This window comes from Salmo salar, chromosome ssa18 (genome assembly GCF_905237065.1).
Source record: "Salmo salar chromosome ssa18, Ssal_v3.1, whole genome shotgun sequence".
In the NCBI taxonomy this organism is placed as follows: domain Eukaryota; kingdom Metazoa; phylum Chordata; class Actinopteri; order Salmoniformes; family Salmonidae; genus Salmo; species Salmo salar.
The window spans coordinates 33,308,638-33,322,787 of NC_059459.1; the positions used below are offsets into that span (position 1 = coordinate 33,308,638).

Genomic DNA, 14,150 nt, shown 5'->3' on the forward strand with positions numbered 1-14,150 from the left:
GGGTGGTGGGGGGGGATACACCTGGGCTGAGCTGTACTATAGGTGTGCCCCCCAGAGAGAGGGTGGTGGGGGGGTTACACCTGGGCTGAGCTGTCCTATAGGTGTGCCCCAGAGAGAGGGTGGTGGGGGATACACCTGGGCTGAGCTGTCCTATAGGTGTGCCCCAGAGAGAGGGTGGTGGGGGTTACACCTGGGCTGAGCTGTCCTATAGGTGTGCCCCAGAGAGAGGGTGGTGGGGGGGATACACCTGGGCTGAGCTGTCCTATAGGTGTGCCCCAGAGAGAGGGTGGTGGGGGGATACACCTGGGCTGAGCTGTACTATAGGTGTGCCCCCAGAGAGAGGGTGGTGGGGGTTACACCTGGGCTGAGCTGTCCTATAGGTGTGCCCCAGAGAGAGGGTGGTGGGGGTTACACCTGGGCTGAGCTGTCCTATAGGTGTGCCCCAGAGAGAGGGTGGTGGGGGGGATACACCTGGGCTGAGCTGTCCTATAGGTGTGCCCCAGAGAGAGGGTGGTGGGGGGGGATACACCTGGGCTGAGCTGTCCTATAGGTGTGCCCCAGAGAGAGGGGGTGGTAGGGGAGTTTACACCTAGGCTGAGCTGTCCTATAGAATTATGCCCAAGAGAGAAAGTGGTGGGGGTTACACCTAGGCTGAAACTGTCTATAAGAATTGTGCCCCAGAGAGAAGGTGGTGGGGGGGGATACCTGGGCTGAGCTAGTCCTATAGGTGTGCCCACAGAGAGAGGGTGGGGGTTACACCTGGGCTGAGAGCTGTCCTATAGGTGTGCCCCAGAGAGAGGTGGGGGGTTACACCTTGGGCTGAGCTGTGCCTATAGGTGTGCCCCAGAGAGAGGGGTGGTGGGGGTTACACCTGGGCTGGGCTGTCCTATAGGTGTGCCCCGAGAGAGGGTGGTGGGGGGGGTGCACCTGGGCTGAGCCTGTCTCATAGGTGTCCCAGAGAGAGGGTGGTGGGGGTTGCACCTGGGCTGAGCTGTCCTCTAGGTGTGCCCCAGAGGAGAGTGGTGAAGGGCACCTGGGCTGAGCTGTCCTATGGTGTGGCCCAGAGAGGGTGGTGGGGGGGGTACACCTGGGCTGAGCTGTCCTATAGGGTGTTGCCCCAGAGAGAGGGGGTGGTGGGGGATACACCTGGGCTGGGAGCTGTACTATAGGTGTGCCCCCCAGAGAGGTGGTGGGGGTTACACTGGGCTGAGCTGTCCTATGAGGGTGTTGCCCCCAGAGAGAGGGTGGTGGGGGGATACACCTGGGCTGAACTGTCTATAGGTGTGCCCGAGAGAGAGGGTGGTGTGGGGATACACCTGGGCTGAGCTGTCCTATAGGTGCCCCCAGAGAGAGGAAGTGGTGGTGGGGATACACCTGGGCTGAGCTGTCCTATAGGTGTAAACCGGAGAGAGAGGGTGAGTGGGGGGGGTTACACCTGGGCTGAGTGTCCTATGGGGGTGTGCCCCAGAGAGGGGTGGTGGGGGTTACACCTGGGCTGAGTGTCCTATAGGTGTGCCCCAGAGAGAGGGTGGTGGGGGGGATACACCTGGGCTGGAGCTGTCCTATAGGTGTTGCCCCAAGAGAGGTGGTGGGGGGATACACCTGGGCTGAGCTGTCCGGGGTGTGCCCCAGAGAGGTGGTGGGGTTACACCTGGGCTGAGCTGTCCTATAGGTGTGCCCCAGAGAGAGGGTGGTGGGGGTACACCTGGGCTGAGCTGTCCTATAGGTGTGCCCCAGAGAGAGGGAGGAGAAGATGGGACAGAGAGAGGATCAAAGAGAGAGAGGGGAGGAGAGAGATGGAGAAGGGAAGGAGAGAGGCAAAGAGTGAGAGAGAGAGGGAGAAAAGAGAGAGAGGAGAAGGAGAGAGAGATGCTCCATTCTCCACCTTGATGCGCTGTCCTACAGTTGTGCCCTAGGTGGCATCGAGGAAGAGTCACACAGTGAACACGGGAACACAGGCGGTAACCCGATCCTGTAGGTTCACGCTATACAGCATTCGCAGAGTACGACCCTGCCTTACACAGGAAGCGAGCGAGGTCCTAATCCAGGCACTTTGTCATCTCCCGTCTAGATTACTGCAACTCCCTGTTGGCGGGGCTCCCAGCCTGTGCCATTAAACCCCACAACTCATCCCAGAACGCCGCAGCCCGTCTGGTGTTCAACCTTCCCAAGTTCTCTCACGTCTACTCCGGCTCCTCCGCTTACACTCCACTGGCTTCCAGTTGATGCCTCGCATCTGCTACAAGACCATGGTGATTGCCTGCGGAGCTGTGAGAACGGCACTCCGCACCTTCAGGCTCTGATCGGCCCTACACCCAAACAAGGGCACTGCGTTCATCCACCTCTGGCCTGCTGGCCCTGCCTCTGCGGAAGCACAGTTCGCTCGGCCCAGTCAAAACTGCCGGCTGCTCTGGCACCCCAGTGGTCGTAAGTCCTCACGGCGCCGACAGTGGAGTCAATCTTTACCACCTTCCAAGACACACAAACCCCACCTCTTTGAATACTCTGGGAAGGTATAATCTTCTAACCCCCCAAAAGATATGGGTGTACCTGTTGTAAAGTGGTTTGTTCCACTGGATATCATAAGGTGAATACACCAATTTGTAAGTCGGCTCTGCGTGAGAGCGTCTTCTAAATCATTATATTAACATGCAACCGGTGCCTCTACCTCTGGGTAAAGTTATTGCCTCTCAGCAGGATAGAACACACAGTATAGAAGAAAGAGGATACACATGGATAGAATGACTAGGATGAACACACAGAATAAGGAGGGAAGGATAGAACACATGGATGGTAGAAGGATGGGAACACACAGTATGAAACAGATAGAATGATTGAAACGGTCATATAAGGATGGAACACAAGATAGGATAGAACACACAGGATAGTAAGGATAGAACACAAGTGGTAAGAGATAGAAGTCACTTTGGCTGGTAAATCGGTGAAGGAGGACCAAAGCGCAGCAGACATAGGTTGTTCATTTTGAACATTGTGGCTCCAAAATGAACACAAAAATAACAAAAAGAGGAAACGAGCGATAAACTGACAGTCCTGTAACGTTGACACACACTAAACGGAACAATCTTCCACCAATGACAAGCTTTGCAAACACACCTAATATATGGGACTCTCAATCAAAGGCAAATTGAAATGACACCTGCCTTCAACTGAAGTCCCAACTGATAACCAAACATGAAACAGACACACTAGACTCAACATAGAATACATGAAAACCAAACAGTGCCCAAAAACCCCGAATACTTAAATCAAATGCCCTTCAGCAAACACACCACCCCCGAACCACATAAGCAGGCCACCTCTGCCACGTCTGACCAAACTACAATACCAATTAACCTTACACTGGCCAGGATGGCTGACAAGAAGCAGAGGATGAAGGATAGAACACACAGGATAGAAGGATGGAACACACAGGATGAGGATAGAAGTGTCATGGCCGTTGGCCTGCTGGTAAGGTTTATGACCCCATAAATACCTTTTACCGCCCCTCTCTATGAATCTACTGAAGGACTTGAATAGCCTGTGTTAAATATAGAGAAGTCTAGAGACATCAAACATTAGGAAAGGTACCCTGTTCCATTATTGAAATGATTGGAAATATGCTTGGGAGCGTAATGAGTATTATGTCAGTTTGGTTGTCTCATCTGAGACATTATGACTGAAATGGAGGTTTGACATAAACTGTATCTGGACTGCCTCTAATTATCAGAGTCATGGAATTGTTATGCAATTGAAATGTTTGATGTGAAAATGTTTGTTAGGAGATGAAAGTACAATTTTAGCTTCGAATGAAGAGAATTGCGGTTTCATAAGGAAAGTGACCTTATAGATCAGTGCTGTACTGTGAAGAGACAGGGGTTATAAGCAGATGAAACACCTCCCTCCCCCTCTCCACTATATATAATCCTTTGTTGAAAAGATAACCGTTGGTTCCAGTACGGGAGGTCTGCAGCCTCCCGTTAGAAGGGAACACATGTCAAGTACAGAACCCGGCAACACATTTGAAAACTCTAAGTGTGAACTGGCCATGAACTTTAAATATTACTTCACAGAAGTGCTACTTCCTGGCAGTTAAGTGTGGCGGCCGCTGCTAAATGGGCTTGGAAAGGGCCGAAGGCGGATCGATCTAACAACTGACGAAGATTACCGCGTATCAATAAAGCCACCATTGACATTCTTCGAAAACAAGGAGATCTGTTGGCCAACCCGGCCAGCATCTACGACCAATCTACCGAAGCGACAGCTCAGAGTAAATATTTATTGCATTTTCCTTTTCCAAGTAGGCGGTAATTTAGAATGCATAAGATAATGTCTACGATAGCATAGCCTGCTGTTTCTCTGTTCTCAATCTTTACAACTCTTTGTTCAAATAACCCCCTTTCCTTTGTGTAGCCGTCATGTCTGTTCCGTCTACCGGGGCGTTTCTATATAACATCATTGTATTCTGTGTATTTGTAATTCTGTGTGATTAGTTAGGTATTTATTAAATAAATAATTAAAGCCAATTTTGTATTGCTGATTCAGCAAGTAGCCAGGAGTTCGTGAAGATAACCAAAATTTTCAACTTTCATTATGAGACTGAAAATAAAACAAGGGTTAATATTGACCTTTTGTCGATGTAAAATATTACAAAGTATTTTAAAAGTTTATTAGGAAGATAACGGCTCTATAAGCGTTCTTCCGTGGTGCTGACTTTTGAATTGGTGTTGCGGTTAGCTTAATCAGGTATGTGATACAGAGAAATCATTGCTCTCAAAAGTTGCATGTCATATCACTTAATCCGCCTTAAATAAAGACACGACAGAAGGATAGAACACACACAGGATAGAAGGATAGAACACACAGGATAGAAGGATAGAGAGACACACACAGGATAGAAGGATAGAACACACAGGATGAAGGATATAACACACAGGATGGAAGGGATAGAAGGATAGAACACACAGGATAGAAGGATAGAACACACAGGATAGAAGGACAGGACACACAGGATAGAAGGACAGAACACACAGGATGAAGGATAGAACACACAGGATAGAAGGATAGAACACACAGGATAGAAGGATAGAACACACAGTATAGAAGGATAGAACACAGGATAGAAGGAAGAACACACAGTATAGAAGGATAGAACACAAGGATAGTGATAAGGATAGAACACACAGTATAGAAGGATAGAACACACAGGATAGAAGGATAGAACACAAGTATAGAAGGATAGAACACACAGTATAGAAGAATAGAACACATGGATAGAATGATAAGGATAGAACACACAGTATAGAAGAATAGAACACAAGGATAGAAGGATAGAACACACAGTATAGAAGAATAGAACACATGGATAGAATGAAAAGGATAGAACACACAGTATAGAAGAATAGAAGGATAGAACACATGGATAGAAGGATAGAACACACAGGATAGAAGGATAGAACACACAGTATAGAGAAGAATAGAACACAAGATAGAAGGATAGAACACATGGATAGAAGGATAGAACACACAGGATAGAAGGATAGAACACACAGGATAGAAGGATAGAACACACAGGATAGAAGGATAGAACACACAGGATAGGATAGAACACACAGGATAGAAGGATAGAACACACAGGATAGAAGGATAGAACACACAAGATAGAAGGATAGAACACACAGGATAGAAGGATAGAACACACAGGATAGAAGGATAGAACACACAGGATAGAAGGATAGAACACACAGGATAGAAGGATAGAACACACAGGATAGAAGGAAATAATGAGTCCTGAAGAACAATGTTTCTGAAAGCTGTGAGGGAGTCCTGTCTCAATGTATAAATAATATGAATGTTTAAAATATTTCAGAAACAGATGAAGGGAACTGTGTATGTGATATATAGTTGACGTTATCTGTTGACATTCTTCAATTTAAAGGTTGTACAGATGTAGGATCTTAATTTGATCACTCTTTTGTAACTGAGAATTTTCCTATACAGCAGGAAATTCAACTTGTATTTTATTTGAGTTTAAGAAGGCTTCTAAAGTTTGTTATTTCCTCTTTGAAATTTCAGACTTGCTTTCCCTTCACGAAAATAGTATCAACCCCTACAAAAATGTCCATGAATTATAATCCACATAATAATTAACATTTCCTGTTGCTGCAGCGTTATTTTTCTTGCTGTTGCAAACTGGTTCAAATTAAGGTCCTACATAGGATAAGCTATGCTATCTAGTCCTTTCAGATGAGGATTAAGAAACCAGAATAAGAAAGCAGGTTAAATTAAATAGAGGTAAGATTTGAGTCTAATGTATATAATGATGGTATATTTTCTGACGCACAATGTGTAAGGAACAAAGAACACAAGGAACAAATAATGATGGCATTGAAACCAGCTTCTATCAAATCACTGAGTTCCTTGATATTCCAGCGGCACAAAGGATCTTTCATTCGATTTACCCTTATCAGTGTGCTATTACGGCTGTAATACAATGGCTGAAATACAACACTGAGGACAAAAGATGCATTCAAAACCTACATTAAATTTCCTCTGGCCTTCGCCGCTTATTGTCTCATACAATTGCTGAATAATAGGTTCCTGTAGCTGAATGAAATACAGGTACACTGTATGGGAAATAATAGGGGATCGGTGATTTAATGTCCGTTCCCCTCATTTTATTGTACGTTGTCAAGAGAAAAGTCAGACTGCGTCCCTATTTCCTATGAAGTGCCCAGGTTTTGGTCAACAGTAGTTCACGATGAAGGCAAAAGTCAAACTGTGTCCCTATTTACTATAAAGTGCCCAGGCTTTAGTCAAACGTAGTGCACGATAAAGGGAACAGGATGCCGTTTGGGATGCAAACCCAGACTTAATTCCCCAATGTTATTTAGAAGATTTATTCATTTCATCTGATTTTAATCTTCATAGGCTTTTTTTTCTGCTGAAGTAATTGTCCTCAAATCCCCTTACAGAGGACGACGGGCCCGGCACTAATAAATACAGAGTATAGGATAGTCTGAAGACATTTTGAGTAGGATTGCGTACAGTACACTTTGCCAAGAGTAAGCACCCTTGAGCCTCTTAGAAGATGGACAAAACAGTGTTTTCATCTTCAGAGCATTTAGAAATCTAGTTTATATCAATAGAAATCAAAACGATAATTCCATACATAACAGATACATCAACATCACCATGGATTAGAGAAGAGCAAGGAGAAAACAGCAAAAAGGAAAGCTTGTTCACTTACATGACGCTGTTATCCCACAGTGCACAGTAAGGACTCAGGGTTCCCTGCATTACCAAGAAGAAGAGAGCACGCTGAAAACCTTCACTCATTGTTAGATAACCACATCAAAATGACCAAAGCCTCACAGATAGTAGATTCTACTCGTAATTATCCAAGAATAACTCACTAAACAAATTGTTCTTTTAACTAACGGCTATGGCGAGACCTCTTTAGATTGCAGTTCAGGGTTAAAATGTAAAATGCCAATGAGAATTGGCAGTTTCACTTTGAATCACTTTAGCCTCAATTAGCGTTGAAGAACCCAACAATGGCTACAGCCACACGTTTAGAGTGCATTAGCCAACAAACAATGGTAGAGTCATTGATTCAATAATTCATTTGCAGGCGCCCAGTGTAGCAGGTGTGTCATGAGAGAGAGAGAGAGAGAGAGAGAGAGAGAGAGAGAGAGAGAGAGAGAGAGAGAGAGAGAGAGAACTGTCCAGATAATTACAAGGACAAGCTCTCTTTACAACCCTGGCCTTTTGGTTAATCTCTGCGATAAAGACGATCGTTCAGAGGTGATGCAAAGCAGCATGTCATTGTCAGAGCCCATATATTTCAACTTGTCCTCCTGATTCAGATCTGGGCCTGTATTTATCAAGCGTCTTAGAGTAGCACTGCTGATCTGGGGTCAGTTTCGCCTTTTAGAATAAAATGAATTAGGTTAATATGGACAGGGAGGACCTGATCCTAGATCAGCACTCGTACTCTGAGATGCTTTGTGAATATAGGTCCAGATATACAGTATCTTCTCTGTACAATTAACTTTTGTAACCGTGTTTTAGTGTGGACTCAGTTACATGGATTGCCGTCATGTAACTGGGTCCAATGTATCAGTTACACGATTAACTGATTGGATAGCTATTAAACATCTGCCTTCTCTGTATCGCTTGTATGCCTTTTCAAGAAGTGAGGGAGTCTTGGGCAAGTACTTACATTGTGAGGAGGTCATTCTTCCCCTCGATGAATTAAAATGAAAGATGAAAGGTGAATAAAATAAAGGTTCTTACGTTGGCCAGGTGAGCCAGCTCGATCTCCAGGTGGGACTCTGTTATCCTGGGTTCTGGTCTCACTGTGACAGCGATGACCTTGGAGCTCACCGCCGTGTGGTTCCTGGGTGGAAAACAGAGTGATGTACAGCATGAGATGGACACTGATTGGAAGTTGTGTCACTTAGGCACTGCTACACAAATACAGTATGTTCGGTCCCACTTTAAACAAAGTGCATCTTATAAAGGCTATATATAGCTTCATAATGGCTTCACAATCACTACATAAAGGCTTCATAAGCACTACATAAATGCTTCACAATCATACAAACCATATGATTAAACTTTATGTTCTGTCTTATTATAAAGGTATATGTCAGACAAATGCATTGAAATCTCTGTGAGAGTTTTCTTTTTGAGTCAGGCTTTTATTTTTGGGGGAGTTTGCACAAAAGGTGTTAATAAAATGCTTGTGTGGTTTTCCCTAAATGAGTTGTGTTTCATAGACTTACCAAAGACAAAATGATATTCAACGTTTACAACATGACACCTCATTCAGAATGTTGATACTATTGATGTACATACAGGTTTAGCTGATATTATGAATGTCATGTCACACCTCTCTGTGAGGCACTTGACAAACACACCAGCTGTGGCACTGCAGGACAAGACCTGACACACAAAATGACACACGTGAAGCAAGTCAACCCAAATACAAGTGAACTGGAGCACGGACAGAGCGAGAGGAGAGAAATTAGGCACTGGGGGGCCAACTTAGGGTGCGATTTCATGGTCCATTTGGAGCGAGTCACAAAAGATTGAAAATAGACACGTCTGGAACTTTGGCCTTTTCCATGTTAAATTAATCACAGTGAAGTGTCTCTACCAAACAACCTGAATCTAACAGAGATCTTTTAACACTGTCTGTTTCACAAATGGCACCCAATTCCCTTTTTACTGCACTACTACAAAAGTACTGCACTGTATTCATTATGGATCCCCATTAGCTGCTGCCTTCCTGGGGTCCAGAGAATAGGGGGCCATTTGGGACGCATTCCGTGCCGCTCCCTCATCTCATGCAGCGTATATCTAGTCTAGCTCCACAGCAAAGCAAGACAAATCCCCAAACCAACTTCAAATGACACGCCTCCTCTACTTTTGTTTAGCGATAGCTTATTTACTTCCTGAAAATAGATATGGGGGGGGGGGGGGGGATTCTAATGCTGAATAAAAATGAATGACTTTCTCTCTAGAGTGGTAATATGTTTTGAAACATATTAATACAATGTAACTCATGAAAGGGTGACTTGGTAGAAAGCGGTCTTGGTACACTTCTGAGCCTGCCTTTCTTCTCACCTCACCTGAACTGCCCCAGAAAAGGAGAATGAAAGCGAACTACTCAAAAGGAAGTTAATTGGAGCCTTTATACTTTTTCAGGTTCAGATCTACACTATGTCCTCTTTGCACTTTATTTGTCTTTATCTTCAAGGGAACGTGTGTCATGGGTTGGAGAACAGAGAATGTCACATTTCCTTTTCCTCTTTCATCTCTCTCTCTTTCATTTACCTCCTGGGGAAACAGAACAGTAGGTTGTGACACCATCAAACTGATACTACACTGACTGACTGGTTCAAATGACACCATACTCCCTATAATATAGTGCACTACTTTTGACTAGGGCCCATAGGACTCTGGTCAAAAGTAGTGCTAAATGTAGGGAATAGACTGCCATTTTGGTTGCTGACTGACAGTGCCTGACCTACAGTTCTCTAGGGAGGGTCGGAGAAGGTTCTAGAGCTCTCAGCTGGGCCCAAAGATGTTCCATGGAACGTCTTGAACTCTCTAGAGCGAAAGACTGGGTTCGATGTTTGATCCTGGGCAAGAACACCACAATCTGGGTCAGTGTGTCTGCTGTTTCCATAAACAGGCCACATTACTAAGTCAAATATGGATGTAGGGCTGGTTCACAAAGTAAACTAGTGCAGATACAACATCAATGGATGGCTTTTATAAGAGTATAATATCAGTGACCAGTAGTAATACAATAACAATGGATGGCTTTTATAAGAGTTGAATATCAGTGACCAGTAGTAATACAATAACAATGGATGGCTTTTATAAGAGTAGAATATCAGTGACCAGTAGTAATACAATAACAATGGATGGCTTTTATAAGAGTGAATATCAGTGACCAGTAGTAATACAATAACAATATGGATGTAGGGCTGGTTCACAAAGTAAACTAGTGCAGATACAACATCAATGGATGGCTTTTATAAGAGTATAATATCAGTGACCAGTAGTAATACAATAACAATGGATGGCTTTTATAAGAGTTGAATATCAGTGACCAGTAGTAATACAATAACAATGGAGGGCTTTTATAAGAGTAGAATATCAGTGACCATTGGAAATCTATCTGCACTTCTAACACTATAATTTCATCAGTAGATTATATATATTTCACTATATATCCTCCAAGACCGTCCTACAGTGGGCTAATGTATAGTTGTAGTGCAGCACTCCCAAGGAAGCTAAGAATAGCAACATAATTTCTTTGAAAGGGTCGGGTGCTGTGTTGTTTGGTTTAGTTGAGACCGGGAACAAACAAATGATCTACGATTAAGGTTTTAAGATTTCCGATAGAAACGGGACACGTGCGTGGATCACTGACTGATGGCTACATTTCACTTCAGGTTGCTAACATTGCTGAATGTGTTATTTTGTCTTATCTGCTAATGGTTTTCCTCTCAGTGTTTTTGGCCTGTAGCAAAAGCTGTCTACTCTGTCAAAAGCAAGCTTTGTGCAACAGGAAAATAAATCTGATTGTGGGTTGTTGTAGGTAACATCTCTAGCCAGCTAGTTAACATATAGCCAGTAGCTAACTATCTAGCTATCTAGCACTGTACACAAAGATAACTAATTATGTGAGAGAAACAATAATAGCTACCCATATTGACAAAGTGAAAACATGTATTTAGAAAATGTTTGCTAATTTACAGAAAATGAAATATAGAAATATCTCATTTCCGTAAGCATTCACACCTCTGAGTCAATACATGTTAGAATCCCCTTTGTAGCGACTGGGTGTATTGATACACCATCCAAAGTGTAGTTAATAACCACATGTAGTGGGGTGTATGATACACCATAAAGAGTAATAACACTGTAGGACGGGTATTGATACACCATGTAATAACCACATGTAGTGACTGGGTGTATTGATACACCATCTAAAGTGTAGTTAATAACCACATGTAGTGACTGGGTGTATTGATACACCATCTAAAGTGTAGTTAATAACCACATGTAGTGACTGGGTGTATTGATACACCATCCAAAGTGTAGTTAATAACCACATGTAGTGACTGGGTGTATTGATACACCATCCAAAGTGTAGTTAATAACCACATGTAGTGACTGGGTGTATTGATACACCATCCAAAGTGTAGTTAATAACCAAACCATGTCTGCTTCAAAAAAATGTAAACATCTACCAATTAGGTGCCCTTCTTTGCAAGGCATTGGAAAATATCATTGGTCTTTTATGGAATCTGTGTTTGAAACTCACTGCTCGACTAAGGGATCTTACAGATAATTGTATGTGTGTGGTACAGAGATGTGTCAAAAATCATGTTAAACACTATTATTGCACACAGAGTGAGTCCATGCAACTTATTAAGTGACTTGTTAAGCACAGTTTTACTGCTGAATTTATTTAGGCTTGCCATAACAAAGGGGTTGAATACTTATTAAATCAAATAATTTCAGCTTTTCATTTTTAATTACTTTGTTAAAATTTCTAAAAACATAATTTCACTTTGACATTATGACACAATAACTCAATTTGAATCCATTTTAAATTCAGGCTGTAATACACCAGAATGTGGAGAAGGTAAAGGGGTGTGAATATTTTCTGAATGCACTGTATATCTTTACACCAGCAAAAGCTGATGGGTGGCATGTCCATCATAGGGAATAATGGTTCTAGCTAACTGACGTTAGCTAAGTAGAGGATACATTCCTAGGCTCATATGGTTCTAGCTAACTAAAGTTAGCTAACGTTAGCTGCTACATTCCTAGGCTCATTGCTAACTTTGAGCATAAGTAGAGAAGATTGTTGAAGGTCATATAATTCTAACAAAGTAACTGACGGTAGCTAAGTGAAACTTCCATTCCTAGGCTCATATGATTCTAGCTAACTGGCGTTAGCTAAGTAGAAACTACATTCCCTAGGCTCCTTATGGTTCTAGCTAACTAACGTTAGCTAAGTAGAAACTACATTCCTAGGCTCATGGTTCTAGCTAACTGGCGTTAGCTAAGTGAAACTACATTCACAGAGGCTCATATGGTTTCTAGCTAACTAACGTTAGCTAACTGAAACTACATTCCTAGGCTCATATGGTTCTAGCTAACTAACGTTAGCTAAGTAGAAACTACATTCCTATGCTCATATGGACACAGCTAACTGACGTTAGCCGAGTGGTGGCTCATGTCATAGGAATATGGTTCTAGCTAACTGACGTTAGCTAAGTAGAGGATACATTCCTAGGCTCATATGGTTCTAGCTAACTAAAGTTAGCTAACGTTAGCTGCTACATTCCTAGGCTCATTCTGTATCAGCATAAGAGAGAAGATTGATAGAGTCATTGCTATAATTCTAATAAAGTACTGACGTGTACAGATGTTTGTGACATGGACTCATATTAACTTAACACTGATGGTTGTAATGATGTGTAGTTCAATGTATCTTACTTAATATAGCTTTTGCTCAGGCATCATTTTTACTTTCTCTCTATGCAAGAGATTCAAATTCTAGGGTTGTGTCCCAAATGGCACCCTATTCCCTATATAATGTACTTCTTTTGACCAAAGCCCTGGTCAAAAGTAGTGCACTAAATAAGGAAAATGGTATCATTTGGTGGGTAAAATAATCATGATAATATCTCCTTCTGAACTCACTCCATCCTGGTTAAATCATTATGTTCTCGTACTACTAATTAGAAGGGACAACGGACGACTAAGCAATATTTCATGGTTGGTTTATACTTTCAAGCTGGTTTCCAATATTGTTAGTAATTCTGTTTATCAGTTTGGACATTACTGTCATTATGTATTGTCAAGGCTCTCATCCAGTTAGAGCAAGGCTGCGTATCAAATGACACCCTATTCCCTATGCAGGGCTCTGGTCAAAAGTACACTTTGTAGGGAATAGGGTGCGATTTGGGACACAGATGTTGTGTCATCCTCCTCAGCAGAAAGCAGAGATGAATTGTTGTTGAGTCTGGGAGTAAAGCTTGTCGTTTTAATTCATGAAAAGTTACAGGGACACTTGACTTGATCAGCTTTGATGGATTCTTTGATAATTGGCTTGTCATTTATGGATTACACTACTGAAAGATTGTATTCTACTACGATATTCTAAAAGAAAGTAATGCCGCTGTCTCGCCTGGACCGTGTCCCAAGTGACTACTTATTCCCTTATTTCCTCTGTCTCTCTCTCCTGTGCTGAGAGACAGAGAGAGACAGAGAGACAGAGAGAGAGAGACAGAGAGAGAGAGAGAGACAGAGAGAGAGAGACAGAGAGAGAGAGAGAGAGAGAGAGAGAGAGAGAGAGAGAGAGAGAGAGAGAGAGAGAGACAGAGAGACAGAGAGACAGAGAGAGAGAGAGAGACAGAGAGAGAGAGAGAGAGAGAGAGACAGAAAGAGACAGAAAAAAAAAGAGACAGAGAGAGAGAGAGAGAGAGAGAGAGAGAGAGAGAGAGAGAGAGAGAAAGGCAGAGAGAGAGAGACAGAGAGAGAGGGGGAGCAGAGAGAGACAGAGAGAGAAAAAAACAGAGAAAAACAGAGAGAGAGACAGAGAGAGAGACAGAGAG

General features: G+C 43.1%; 1 protein-coding gene across 11 annotated transcripts in view; it reads right to left on the reverse strand.

Annotated features, from left to right (window-relative positions):
• The window catches only part of LOC106560286 (adhesion G protein-coupled receptor B3), a 366,901-nt gene that overhangs the window by 146,604 nt on the left and 206,147 nt on the right, over positions 1-14,150 (reverse strand). For all 11 annotated transcript variants that reach the window (XM_045701052.1, XM_045701056.1, XM_045701060.1 and 8 more), the window contains 2 exons: positions 8,296-8,398; positions 7,247-7,290 (listed from right to left, as the gene is read on the reverse strand). In XM_045701052.1, the coding sequence (XP_045557008.1) occupies positions 7,247-7,290; positions 8,296-8,398 (147 nt within the window). The remainder of the gene's footprint in view (positions 1-7,246; positions 7,291-8,295; positions 8,399-14,150) is intronic.